At 38.6% G+C, this 15,092-nt stretch overlaps 1 protein-coding gene across 1 annotated transcript; it reads left to right on the top strand.

Annotated features, from left to right (window-relative positions):
* The first annotated feature begins 561 nt into the window (after window positions 1–561).
* Window positions 562–14,783, top strand: LOC106595890 (zinc finger protein 501). The gene is made up of 2 exons (XM_014187234.2): window positions 562–1,227; window positions 9,683–14,783. The coding sequence occupies exons 1-2, from the start codon at window positions 894–896 to the stop codon at window positions 10,774–10,776; spliced, it is 1,428 nt and encodes a 475-aa protein (XP_014042709.1). The 5' UTR covers window positions 562–893; the 3' UTR covers window positions 10,777–14,783.
* The last annotated feature ends 309 nt before the right edge of the window (window positions 14,784–15,092 follow it).

Here is a 15,092-nt window from a genome sequence, read left to right as displayed (position 1 = left end):
TGGATCCTGTATTTGGAGGGCAAGTTGGTCAGAATAATATCTATGAGGGTGCCCATGTTTACGGATTTAGGGTTTTACCTGGTGGGTTCCTTGATGATTTGTGTGAGATTGAGGGCATCTAGCTTCAATTGTAGACACTGCCGGGGTGTTAAGCATATCCCAGTTTAGGTCACATAACAGAACGAACTCTGAAGATAGATGGGGGCCAACCAATTCACATATGGTGTCCCGGGCACAGCTGGGAGCTGAGGGGGGGGGGGGGGGTTTATAACAGGCGGCAACAGTGAGAGACTTATTTCTGGAGAGATTCATTTTTTTAAATTAGAAGTTCGAACTGTTTGGGTATAGACCTGGAAAAGTATGACGGAACTTTGCAGGCTATCTCTGCAGTAGATTGCAACCATAACTGTAGGTACTTATTTTGATAATATCTGTTTATTAATATCTGAACTAATCAATCAACACACATGCTGCTCTTTGTTCGTGTTGATATAATATTATAATTAAAATGAAGAAAAAAAAAAAAGTTTTCCCTCCTCAACTGCGTTTCCTGCCTCCAGACAGCAGGTGGCGATATGTGTCTTTCAGGCGACATTTCTAGTGTGACGTATATTCTAGTGGACTGAACTCGTCATCAACAACTGCAGCCACCTCGGTAGCTCGCTAGGCAACAAAGTCGTAAACATTCAAGTTCTTTAGACAATTTTCGTTATTTTAATTTTGCAACAATGTTTTAACATTCACACTTCTGTGGAAAGAACTAGTCAATAGCTAATTTTAATTTCGTATTGACGTCGTTGTTGCTGTTAGTCAGTTAGTCAGTTAGCTGTCTGGTTAAGTTAGCTCTAGCAGAGTCGCTAATGCTAACTAGCTAGCTAACATCCCCCCTGAACATGAGTTTACTGAGATACACTGAGAAAGGAAGAAAGCTCATGGAAGAGGAGACTGTTACCGTCAAACAAGAAGTAGAAGAAGGTGAGGCTGTTACAGTGAAAGAAGAAAAGGAAGAAGCTTTCAGCGTGAAAGAGGAAGAGGATGTTACAGTGAAGGAAGAAAAGGATGCAGTTTTTGTAGTGAAGGAGGAGGAGGAGGAGGGGGAGATGACTGTCACAGTGAAAGAAGAGGAAGACGTTTTTGGATTGAAGGATGAAGAGGGGGAGATTACTGTCACATTAGAGGAGGACGAAGAAGAGAAGACTGGAGAACTGATTAACACCAGTAAATACAGTGAGTACTATCTAATAAAACAGGGACATTGATCTGATTAACACCCGTAAATACAGTGAGTACTATCTAATAAAACAGGGACATTGATCTGATTAACACCAGTAAATACAGTGAGTACTATCTAATAAAACAGGGACATTGATCTGATTAACACCAGTAAATACAGTGAGTACTATCTTATAAAACAGGGACATTGATCTGATTAACACCAGTAAATACAGTGAGAACTATCTAATAAAACAGGGACATTGATCTGATTAACACCAGTAAATACAGTGAGTACTATCTAATAAAACAGGGACATTGATCTGATTAACACCAGTAAATACAGTGAGTACTATCTTATAAAACAGGGACATTGATCTGATTAACACCAGTAAATACAGTGAGTACTATCTAATAAAACAGGGACATTGATCTGATTAACACCAGTAAATACAGTGAGTACTATCTTATAAAACAGGGACATTGATCTGATTAACACCAGTAAATACAGTGAGTACTATCTAATAAAACAGGGACATTGATCTGATTAACACCAGTAAATACAGTGAGTAATATCTTATAAAACAGGGACATTGATCTGATTAACACCAGTAAATACAGTGAGAACTATCTAATAAAACAGGGACATTGATCTGATTAACACCAGTAAATACAGTGAATACTATCTTATAAAACAGGGACATTGATCTGATTAACACCAGTAAATACAGTGAGTACTCTCTTATAAAACAGGGACATTGATCTGATTAACACCAGTAAATACAGTGAGTACTATCTTATAAAACAGGGACATTGATCTGATTAACACCAGTAAATACAGTGAGTACTATCTAATAAAACAGGGACATTGATCTGATTAACACCAGTAAATACAGTGAGTAATATCTTATAAAACAGGGACATTGATCTGATTAACACCAGTAAATACAGTGAGAACTATCTAATAAAACAGGGACATTGATCTGATTAACACCAGTAAATACAGTGAATACTATCTTATAAAACAGGGACATTGATCTGATTAACACCAGTAAATACAGTGAGTACTCTCTTATAAAACAGGGACATTGATCTGATTAACACCAGTAAATACAGTGAGTACTATCTAATAAAACAGGGACATTGATCTGATTAACACCAGTAAATACAGTGAGTAATATCTTATAAAACAGGGACATTGATCTGATTAACACCAGTAAATACAGTGAGTACTATCTTAACAGGACGACAAACTCTGCAGTTGTTGAACTAACGTGTGATTTTTAAAAGGACATTATTCTCTTGAATATGTTGTTTCTGTACTGTAGGAATTGTTAGACGTCCTCCAGGGATTTTTTGTTGTTATTGTTGTAACTTTTCCTGTTGAAAAGTGTTATATACATGTAAATTACACTAAAGGGTAAACAAATAAACAAACAAACAAAATATGTTTTTTTTTGTTGTTGAGCGGAAGTCTTTTTTTTTAAGACACAACTTCAAACTTGAAGAAGTTGGTCTGAGGAGAAGTTGTGATGTCATTCTCCATTTTCTTGAGGAACAAACAGAGTGTAGATACTCTGTCTATACAATGTAGAAAATAGTAAAAAATAAAGAAAAACCCTTGAATGACTTCTAAAACATTTGACCGGTAGTGTATATACAAAAAGATATACATTTTAATGCCTCACAAAGAAGGGTACCTATTGGTAGATGGGTTTAACAAAAACACACAAAAAAGCAGACATTGAATATCAAATCAAATCAAATTTTATTGGTCACATACACATGGTTAGCAGGTGTTAATGTGAGTGTAGCGAAATGCTTGTGCTTCTAGTTCCGACCGTGCAGTAATATCTAACAAGTAATCTGACAAATTCACAACAACTACCTTATACACACAAGTGTAAAGGAATAAATAAGAATATGTACATAAAAATATATAAATGAGTGATGGTATAGAGTACAGTTTATACATATGAGATGAGTAATGTAGGGTATGAAAACATTATATGAAGTGGCATTGTTTTAAAGTGGCTAGTGATACATTTAATTACATACATTTTTCCCATTATTAAAGTGGCTTGAGAGTTGAGTCAGTATGTTGGCAGCAGCCACTCAGTGTTAGTGATGGCTGTTTAATATCCCTTTGAGCATGGTGAAGTTATTAATTACACTTTAGATGTAAGGCTGGGCGATACGGCCAAAAGGTACTACATGTCAAAGATCCCAGCCAGTACATCACTGGGGCCAAGCTTCCTGCCATCCAGGACCTCTACACCAGGCGGTGTCAGAGGAAGGCCCTAAAAATTGTCAAAGATCACAGCCACCCCTAGTCATAGACTGTTCTCTCTACTACCGCACGGCAAGCAGTACCGGAGCGCCAAGTCTAGGACAAAAAAGGCTTCTCAACACTTTTTACCCCCCAAGCCATAAGACTCCTGAACAGGTAACCAAATGGTTACCTGGACTATTTGCATTGTGTGCCCCACCCAACCCCTCTTTTACGCTGCTGCTACTCTCTGTTTATCATATATGCATAGTCACTTTAACCATATCTACATGTACATACTACCTCAATAAGCCTGACTAACCGGTGTCTGTATATAGCCGTGCTACTCTTATTTTGAAATGTATTTTTACTGTTGTTTTATTTCTTTACTTACCTACATACACACACACACACACATACCCTTTTTTTCGCGCTATTGGTAAGAGCCTGTAAGTAAGCATTTCACTGTGAGGTCTACCTACACCTGTTGTATTCAGCATTTCACTGTAAGGTCTACCTACACCTGTTGTATTCAGCGTTTCACTGTAAGGTCTACTACACCTGTTGTATTCAGCATTTCACTGTGAGGTCTACTACACCTGTTGTATTCAGCATTTCACTGTAAGGTCTACTACACCTGTTGTATTCAGCATTTCACTGTGAGGTCTACCTACACCTGTTGTATTCAGCATTTCACTGTAAGGTCTACCTACACCTGTTGTATTCAGCATTTCACTGTAAGGTCTACTACACCTGTTGTATTCAGCATTTCACTGTGAGGTCTACTACACCTGTTGTATTCAGCATTTCACTGTAAGGTCTACCTACACCTGTTGTATTCAGCATTTCACTGTAAGGTCTACTACACCTGTTGTATTCAGCATTTCACTGTGAGGTCTACTACACCTGTTGTATTCAGCATTTCACTGTGAGGTCTACTACACCTGTTGTATTCAGAATTTCACTGTGAGGTCTACTACACCTGTTGTATTCAGCATTTCACTGTGAGGTCTACTACACCTGTTGTATTCAGCATTTCAGTGTGAGGTCTACTACACCTGTTGTATTCAGCATTTCAGTGTGAGGTCTACTACACCTGTTGTATTCAGCATTTCACTGTAACCTGTTGTATTCGGAGCACGTGACAAATAAACTTTGATTTGAGTAGTGATCCTAGGGTGGCAAAACAAATATTCAGAGTGATTTCAATGGGTCTTTCTCCATTCTGATTGTCTTTATACTGTTCAATTCAACTTCAACCCCCCCCCCCAAAAAAAAGTCCTAATTTTCATCCAATATCTGCATTCGAGATGATTTCTACACAGCCACGATACGGGCAAGTAAGCTGGGCCTTATTTTTTAAACCAAATGTTGCAATTTTGACTTGCGATTTAGTGCAAAACACTTTGGTTAACTGTTGGAATCATGTCAATAGAATTCGAATTATACAGATAGAATATAATAGCGGGCACTTTTAATACAGTGGTGTTTGACATGACTTGTCTTCCCTGTGGCTCAGTTGGTAGAGCATGGTGTTTGCAACGCCAGTATGGTGTGTGAAACGCCAGGGTTGTGGGTTCGATTCCCACGGGTGGCCAGTACAAAGAAAGAAAAAAATCCATGAAATGAAATGTCTGCATTCACTACTGTAAGTCGCTCTGGATAAGAGCGTCTGCTAAATGACTAAAATGTAAAATGTAAAAAGACAAACGATTGGAAATGCCAAGGGTGTAGTTATTGTGGAACTAATGTGTTGATAGGTGTTTCCTAAGGGGACCCTATAATCTTTGGCTACATTTGAATGTTTTCATGTAGCTAACATATTCTTGCTTTTGCGTTTACCTCTTTAATTTAGGAGACACTGTTGCACAAACAACATGTGGCTCAGTTGGTAGAGCATGGTGTTTGTAACGCCAGCTTGGTGTTTGCAACCCCGGGGATGTGGGTTCGATTCCCACGGGGGGGCCAGTACGAAACGTTTTTTTTTTTTAAATGCATGAAATGAAATGTATGTATTCACTACTGTAAGTCGCTCTGGATAAGAGCGTCTGCTAAATGACTAAAATATAAATATAAATATGCTGATTTAGGTTGTACACCATCACTGGTACGATCAGACTGTACAGCTAATTACGCTTGCTCTGACTCAGTACATGTATTAGCTAGCCATTAGCATTAGCGGCTAACTAACAAGATTGAGGAACAACTTGCTAATAAAAGACAAAACTTAGCTGTTTGTAGTTGTGAGAAACACAAACTAATAGTGTAATGAAATAGATTTATGTTGAGGAACGTGAAATGCGGTCCTTGAGTGACAGCGGGGGGACGTGGTAAGAGATATGACTCAAGTAGTGAAGTAAAACTATAAAAAATGGACGTTACACACTGTGTATCACATTTTTTAACAAACCAAACATTCAAATACTGGTATAGAAGGTAAAGTAAAAACCCCAAAACATCAATACCGGTATTTCGCAAAACAAAAACTGTATATACCGCCCAGCTCTGCTTTAGATTTATCAATACACCCAGTCACTACAAAGATACAGGCGTTCCTACCTAACTCAGTTGCCGGAGAGGAAGGAAACTGCTCAGGGATTTCACCGTGAGGACAATGGTGACTTTAAAACAGTTACAGAGTTGAATGGCTGTGATCGGAGCTAGAGTATCTACGCTCAAGCTAGGCAATGTTTATGTAGCCTTCATCTGTAGGGATGTTAGTACAGTTAACCAAAAAAATATAAATGCAACATGTAAAGTGTTGGTCCCATGTTTCAGGAGCCTGAATAAAAAGATTCCAGAAATTTTCCATACGCACTAAAAGCTTATTTCTCTCAAATGTTGTGCACAAATTTGTTTACATTCCTGTTAGTGAGCATTTCTCCTTTGCCAAGATAATCAATCCACCTGACAGGTGTGGCATATCAAAAAGCCGATTAAACATCATGATCATTACACAGGTGCACCTTGTGCTGGGGACATTAAAAGGCCACCCAAATTTGCAGTTTTGTCATGCAACACAATGCCACAGATGTCTCCAGTTTTGAGGGAGTGTGCAATTGGCATGCTGACTGCAGGAATGTCCACCAGAGCTGTTGCCAGAGAATTGAATGTTAATTTCTCTACCATAAGCCGCCTCCAATGTCGTTTTAGAGAATTTGGCAGCACGTCCAACCGGCCTCATAACCGCAGACCACGTGTAACCACGGCAACCCAGGACCAGCTTCTTCATTTAAGACCAGCCACCCTGACAGCTGATGAAACTGTGGGTTTTGCACAACCAAAGATTTTCTGCACAAACTGTCAGAAACCATCTCAGGGAAGCTCATCTGCGTGCTCGTCGTCCTCACCAGGGTTTTGACCTGACTGCAGTTCAGAGTTGTAACCGACTTCAGTGGGCCAATGCTCACCTCAGGACTCACCACCGGCACGCTGGAGAAATGTGCTCTTCACGGATTAATCCCGGTTTCAACTGTACCGGGCAGATGGCAGACAGCGTGTGGGGCGAGCGGTTTGCTGACGTCAACGTTGTGAACAGAGTGCAACCATGGTGGCGGTGGGGTTATGCTATGGGCAGGCATAATCTACGGACAAACGAACACAATTACGTTTTATCATTGGCAATTTGAATACAGAGAGAGATACCGTGACGAGGTCCTAAGGCCCATCTTCGTGCCATTCATCCGCCGCCATCACCTTGTTTCAGCTTGTCGCAAGGATCTGTACACAATTCCTGGAAGAGTGAAAGTGTCCCAGTTCTTCCATGGCCTGCAGACATGTCACCCATTGAGCATGTTTGGGATGCTCTGGATCGACATCTACGACAGCGTGTTCCAGTTCCCGTCAATATCCAGGAACTTCACACACAGCCATTGAAGAGGAGGTGGGACAACATTCCACAGGACCACAATCAACAGTCTGATCAACTCTATGTGAAGGAGATGTGTCACATTACATGAGACAAATGGTCACACCAGATACTGACTGGTTTTCTGATCCACACCCCTTACCTTTTTTTTTTTAAAGGTATCTGTGACCAACAGATGCATGTCAGTTTTTTCAGTCATGTGAAATCCATAGATTAGGGCCCAATTAATTCATTTAAATTGACTGATTTCCTTATATGAACTGTAGCTCAGTTGGTAGAGCATGGTGTTTGCAACACCAGGGTTGTGGGTTCGATTCCCACGGGGGGCCAGCACAGAAGAAAAAAAATAAAATAAAAAATAATGTATGGTATGAAATGTATGCATTCACTACTGTAAGTCGCTCTGGATAAGAGCGACCTGGCCAAGATAAAAAAAACAAAGCAGTGCGTCACAAAAAACAACAACACAGAAGTTACACATAAACAAACGTACAGTCAATAACACAATATAAATATATATGTTACAGTGTGTGCAAATGTAGAAGAGTAGGGAGGTAAAAGGCAATGAACAGGCCACAGAGGTGAAATAATTACAATTTAGCATTAACATTGGAGTTCAGTATAGTTCTGGGATTTTACCCCCCAGGAAAAATCTAACATCGGACATGAGGAGAGACGAGACAACTAGCCAGTTATGTAAATATGTTATAGTTACCAGAGTAATGTTTTGTAGGACAGCTGAGCTGACTGAGCATTCAACTGGCAGTTGTCAATATCGTTTCCACAGAAACGTGTATTTATTTACATGACGTGATGAACCGTTGAAACTACATTTGCCGGCTACTTTTGTAGCAAGGTGTTGTAGAACTAGTGTCTTATTGAAACACAATCTAGACACTGTCTCTCTCTCTTGCTATTTTAGCATCACTGGTTTGACAGAGAAATATCAGCTACATAGGATAGCCAGACGCAGCTATCACCAAGCTACGCTAGCTAGCTGCTGTCAGCTAACTGATTTGACAGAAAAAATATTAGCGAGAGAGGAGAGCCAGCTGCAGCTATCACCAAGCTATGCTAGCTAGCTGATGTCAGCTAGGATAGCCAGCTGCAGCTATCACCAAGCTACGCTAGCTAGCTGCTGTCAGCTAACTGATTTGACAGAGAAATATCAGCTAGATAGGATAGCCAGCTGCAGCTATCACCGAGTTACGCTAGCTAGCTGCTGTCAGCTAACTGATTTGACAGAGAAATATCAGCTAGATAGGATAGCCAGCTGCAGCTATCACCAAGCTACGCAAGCTAGCTGCTGTCAGCTAACTGATTTGACAGAGAAATATCAGCTAGATAGGATAGCCAGATGCAGCTATCACCGAGCTACGCTAGCTAGCTGCTGTCAGCTTGGCTAAACACAAGGTCAGCGCAGGATTTAGCCTACACATAGAACTGAATTAGACATGGCGAGTCAGTGAGAAAGGGGGAGAAGTCCTCAACTTCAAAAACGTTAATTCTCTTCAGCAAAGTTAGCTTACCTAAAAAAAAATTACTCACTACTGCCCTTGTCTGTTGTGATTTGAAATGCAAATACACCCAAGAAACACCCACATCAAAATAACACCCCCAAGACAAGCAAGACAAGGCCCGATCAGGAAGTGCAGTCTCCCTTTATGCTACTATTCTAGTAGCAAACCAACAGGGAAATTCGATTTAGAAATTCAGAAAATTTAGAAAATCAATAATAAAATCACTAAAAAATAAGTTCTAATACATATTTTACTTTAAATATAAAATTACTCCGTTTCAGAGGTCAGCGAGGTAGATGGCAAAGTTGATACAAATCCCCTCTGTTAAAAACCAACTGCTAGACTAGAAGAATGGGGTAATAATGTCTAGATGCTTTTTTTCCAGTGGAGATTAGTTTATAAATTGCCTGGCTTGGTTGTGGGACAGTGGAGATTAGTTTATAAATTGCCTGGCTGGGCTGTAGGAGAGTGGAGATTAGTTTATAAATTGCCTGGCTTGGCTATGGGACAGTGGAGATTAGTTTATAAATTGCCTGGCAGGGCTATGGGACAGTGGAGATTAGTTTATGAATTGCCTGGCAGGGCTGTGGGACAGTGGATGTATAGGGATAATTCAAATACAATTGTTAACAGGCATTACCCAGGGATCATCATGAATAACTAACGGCTATTAACCAATCAGTATCCACGATCCAAATGTACTGTTTTATAATGAGGGATCTAGTCTAGATTAAACCTCATAGGAAGACCGTTTTATCATGAGGTTACATTCAGGTCTCTGTTTATTAACTAGATACTGTTTGTCTTTGGCAGGAGATAGACCAGACTCTCACTCTGACGGCAGGAAGAGTCCTTCAGGGGAACCAGACCCAGAGACGCCCAAACCAGCGAGACGACACCACTGCTTCCAGTGTAATATGAGTTTTAAGTGGTCATGGAAGCTGAAAGAGCATAAAAGGACACACATAGGAGAAAAGCCCTTCCAATGCTCCCAGTGTGGAAAGAGTTTTACTTTGTTAGGGAGCCTGAAAAAACATAAGAGAATACACACAGGAGAAAAGCCTTATCATTGCTCCCAATGTGGAAATAGTTTTATGTGGTTAGGGAGCCTGAACAAACATAAGCGAATACACTCTGGAGAGAAGCCTTACCCCTGTTCCCATTGTGGAAAGAATTTTCGATTGTTAGATACTCTGAAGGAGCATGAGAGGACACACACAGGGGAGAAACCTTACCATTGCTCCGAGTGTGGAAATAGTTTTACCCAGTTAGGAAACCTAAACAAACACAAGAAAATACACTCTGGAGAGAAACCGTACCCCTGTTCCCATTGTGGAAAGAATTTTAGGTTGTTAGATAATCTGAAAGAGCATGAGAGGACACACACAGGAGAGAAACCTTTCCAATGCTCCCAGTGTGGAAAGGATTTTACCCAGTTAGGGAACCTAAAAAAGCATGAGATAATACACTCTAGAGATAAGCCTTACCACTGCTCCCATTGTGAAAAGAGATTTACCCAGTTAGGGAGCCTGAACAAACATAAGAGAATACACTCTGGAGAGAAACCGTACCCCTGTTCCCATTGTGGAAAGAATTTTAGGTTGTTAGATAATCTGAAAGAACATGAGAGGACACACACAGGGCAGAAACCTTACCATTGCGCCCAGTGTGGAAAGGATTTTACCAAGTTAGGGAACCTAAAAGAGCATGAGAGAATACACTCTGGAGAGACACCTTATCACTGCTCCCATTGTGGAAAGAGTTTTATCCAGTTAGGAAACCTGAACAAACATCAGATAATACACTCTGGAGAGAAGCCTTACCCCTGTTCCCAGTGTGGAAAGAGTTTTACCCAGTTAGGGAACTTAAACAAACATAAGAGAATACACTCTGCAGAGAAGCCTTAACATTGTTCCAAGTTAGGGATCTTGAAAAGGCATGAGAACATAAACACACTGTTTGGAAAGCGTTTTAGTTAGGGAACCTAATTTTGGAAAGACATTTTCCCCGGACAGAGGACCTGAAATCACATGAGAGAATAGACAGGCTGTGTTCTGACTTGTGTTTTTTTTGTTTGTTTGTTGATGCCACATTAAATCATATTGTTTATATAAAATCTCCCCCCCCAAAAAATAGGCCTCTACTTTAGTTTTTTCCTTTTGAGACATGATTACAATTACAATAAAGTTACATTTTAAAAATGTGTATTTTATTTTGATTATGGATTTGAATCGATTGAATAGAAATTTAAAACACATAGATTTTAATGATGTTGGAAAAGTTGTTAAAATTGTAATTATTAAATGGATCGGCATAAACAACCATTTTAAAATTTAAAAACAGGTTCTCTGGCAGAAAATGCGTATCACCTAATTTACAATGAGGGATTTACTTTGCTTTGCTCAATTAAAGCGGTTAACCCTATGCTTGTGTTGGTTGCAAGAGCAGTAAGCTGCTTGTGTTTTCCTGCTTGGCAGAGATCTCAGGAAAAAGTAACCAAATGTGAACCCACAAACCCAAATCACATAAGAAGTACATGGCGTGTCTCACGATCGATTTTGTCCGTCACGAATTTAGTATGTTCGCTGTGACAAAAGTTGATATTATTTTTGTAGATTTGTGTTATTCCACTAAGTTGTATCTAGCGCTGCAGTGAGTGGAGTGGGGGGGACGGACGGACGGACGGACCTCTGTGATGCTGCTCTCTCTAAGTGAGAGAGGTGGGCACTTTGACAGAGTCCAACATTGTGTTCGAGGGGTTTAGGAACTTTTAGAAATGTGCCAATATTCTTCCCCCTGCAAGACTGTTGATTCGAGTCCTCCTGACTCGAGATACACTTCTGTAAAGAACTGCAATACTGCAGGATGATAATGAGACTGCAATTCTGCCATCTGAAGGATGATAATGAGACTGCAATACTGCCATCTGTAGGATGATAATGAGACTGCAATACTGCCATCTGTAGGATGATAATGAGACTGCAATACTGCCATCTGTAGGATGATAAGGAGGGTGCAATACTGCCATCTGCAGGATGATAATGAGGGTGCAACCTGTAAATATACCATATTCTTTCCACAATATGGTCATTAGTCAATATCAACGTTGTCGGCCCTACATTTAGGTGTCCCTGTAATATAGTCTATATAATATGGTCATTTAGGTGTCCCTGTAATATAGTCTATATAATATGGTCATTAGGCAATAGCACTGTGTCCCTGTAATATAGTCTATATAATATGGTCATTAGGCAATAGCACTGTGTCCCTGTAATATAGTCTATACATTATGGTCATTAGGCAATAGCACTGTGTTTGTGTGCAAGGCTGAAGAAAGAGATAGTTCCTTATTCAATTCATTCTTCAGTAAATTTAGGATTTTAATTTCCTGATCAGCATTTTGTACCGGAGAAACTGTTTTAAAAAAAAAATGGAAACGGTCTCTTATGTTCGTAAGCATAGACCCAGTGTGTATTTCTTAATTCTAAACCTCATGAATTTAGTAAAAATGTTGGTTTCATTGAATTAAATTCGTGCACTAAGGGGGGGACCTCTATTCAGTCTGTAATGCTGAAGTGTCACAGGTTCTGCTATGGAAAAATGTTAAAGGTAATTTCGCATTGAGCCGACACGTACAGGGTTAACCTTGAATGCAGTGTCCGCTAAAGCCCAGGAACATTCCCTTTAAAATTTCAATCACACTGTAAAGCTGAATTTAGGCGTAGTGGATTGAATAGAGCCCCTAGTCTTCACGCTAAAGTTGTATGAAAATGTGATGACGTTCTGATAACGATGATAAGTTGTTGAAAAAAACATTTCCTAGCTACTTCATGAGTGTTGCCCATCAGTATTATTAAAACATTTCCTAGCTACTTCATGAATGTTCCCATCGGTATTATTAAAACATTTCCTAGCTACTTCATGAATGTTCCCATCAGTATTATTAAAACATTTCCTAGCTACTTCATGAATGTTCCCCATCGGTATTATTAAAACATTTCCTAGCTACTTCATGAGTGTTCCCCATCGGTATTATTAAAACATTTCCTAGCTACTTCATGAATGTCCCCCATCGGTATTATTAAAACATTTCCTAGCTACTTCATGAATGTTCCCATCAGTATTATTAAAACATTTCCTAGCTACTTCATGAATGTTCCATCGGTATTATTAAAACATTTCCTAGCTACTTCATGAATGTTCCTATCTGTATTATTAAAACAATTCCTAGCTACTTCATGAATGTTCCCATCGGTATTATTAAAACAATTCCTAGCTACTTCATGAGTGTTCCCCATCGGTATTATTAAAACAATTCCTAGCTACTTCATGAATGTTCCATCGGTATTATTAAAACATTTCCTAGCTACTTCATGAATGTTCTCATCTATATTATTAAAACATTTCCTAGCTACTTCATGAATGTTCTCATCTATATTATTAAAACATTTCCTAGCTACATCATGAGTGTTTCCCATCAGTATTATTAAAACATTTCCTAGCTACTTCATGAGTGTTTCCCATCAGTATTATTAAAACATTTCCTAGCTACTTCATGAATGTTCCCATCGGTTTTTATTAAAACATTTCCTAGCTACTTCATGAATGTTCCTATCTGTATTATTAAAACAATTCCTAGCTACTTCATGAATGTTCCCATCGGTATTATTAAAACAATTCCTAGCTACTTCATGAATGTTCCATCGGTATTATTAAAACATTTCCTAGCTACTTCATGAATGTTCTCATCTATATTATTAAAACATTTCCTAGCTACTTCATGAATGTTCTCATCTATATTATTAAAACATTTCCTAGCTACATCATGAGTGTTTCCCATCAGTATTATTAAAACATTTCCTAGCTACTTCATGAGTGTTTCCCATCAGTATTATTAAAACATTTCCTAGCTACTTCATGAATGTTCCCATCGGTTTTTATTAAAACATTTCCTAGCTACTTCATGAATGTTCCTATCTGTATTATTAAAACAATTCCTAGCTACTTCATGAATGTTCCCATCGGTATTATTAAAACAATTCCTAGCTACTTCATGAGTGTTCCCCATCGGTATTATTAAAACAATTCCTAGCTACTTCATGAATGTTCCATCGGTATTATTAAAACATTTCCTAGCTACTTCATGAATGTTCTCATCTATATTATTAAAACATTTCCTAGCTACTTCATGAATGTTCTCATCTATATTATTAAAACATTTCCTAGCTACATCATGAGTGTTTCCCATCAGTATTATTAAAACATTTCCTAGCTACTTCATGAGTGTTTCCCATCAGTATTATTAAAACATTTCCTAGCTACTTCATGAATGTTCCCATCGGTTTTTATTAAAACATTTCCTAGCTACTTCATGAGTGTTCCCCATCGGTATTATTAAAACATTTCCTAGCTACTTCATGAATGTTCCCCATCGGTATTATTAAAACATTTCCTAGCTACTTCATGAGTGTTTCCCATCAGTATTATTAAAACATTTCCCAGCTACTTCATGAATGTTCCCCATCGGTATTATTAAAACAATTCCTTTTCTACTTCATGAATGTTCCATCTGTATTATAAAAACATTTCCTAGCTACTTCATGAATGTTCCCATCAGTATTATTAAAACATTTCCTAGCTACTTCATGAGTGTTTCCCATCAGTATTATTAAAACATTTCCTAGCTACTTCATGGATCTTCTATCTGTATTATTAAAACATTTCCTAGCTACTTCATGAATGTCCCCATTGGTATTATTAAAACATTTCCTAGCTACTTCATGAATGTTCTCATCTATATTATTAAAACATTTCCTATCTACTTCATGAATGTTCTATCTGTATTATTAAAACATTTCCTAGGTACTTCATGAATGTTCCATCGGTATTATTAAAACATTTCCTAGCTACTTCATGAATGTTCCCCATCGGTATTATTAAAACATTTCCTAGCTACTTCATTAATGTCCCCATCAGTATTATTAAAACATTTACTAGCTACTTCATGAATGTTCCCATCGGTATTATTAAAACAATTCCTAGCTACTTCATAAATGTTCCCATCGGTATTATTAAAACATTTCCTAGCTACTTCATGAATGTTCCCATCGGTATTATTAAAACAATTCCTAGCTACTTCATGAATGTTCCCCATCGGTATTATTAAAACATTTCCTAGCTACTTCATGAGTGTTCCCCATCAGTATTATTCGGCCAAGTCGGA

The sequence above is a fragment of the Salmo salar genome, chromosome ssa02 (genome assembly GCF_905237065.1).
Source record: "Salmo salar chromosome ssa02, Ssal_v3.1, whole genome shotgun sequence".
In the NCBI taxonomy this organism is placed as follows: domain Eukaryota; kingdom Metazoa; phylum Chordata; class Actinopteri; order Salmoniformes; family Salmonidae; genus Salmo; species Salmo salar.
This window is presented reverse-complemented; position numbering and strand designations above follow the sequence as displayed.

What these genes read in the sequence shown, in the direction of transcription:
- LOC106595890 (XM_014187234.2), top strand. Translation starts at nt 894, where the DNA reads ATGAGTTTACTGAGATACACTGAGAAAGGAAGAAAGCTCATGGAAGAG. An exon ending in GATTAACACCAGTAAATACA is followed by an intron (nt 1,228 to 9,682) that starts GTGAGTACTATC and finishes TGTCTTTGGCAG; the next exon opens with GAGATAGACCAGACTCTCAC.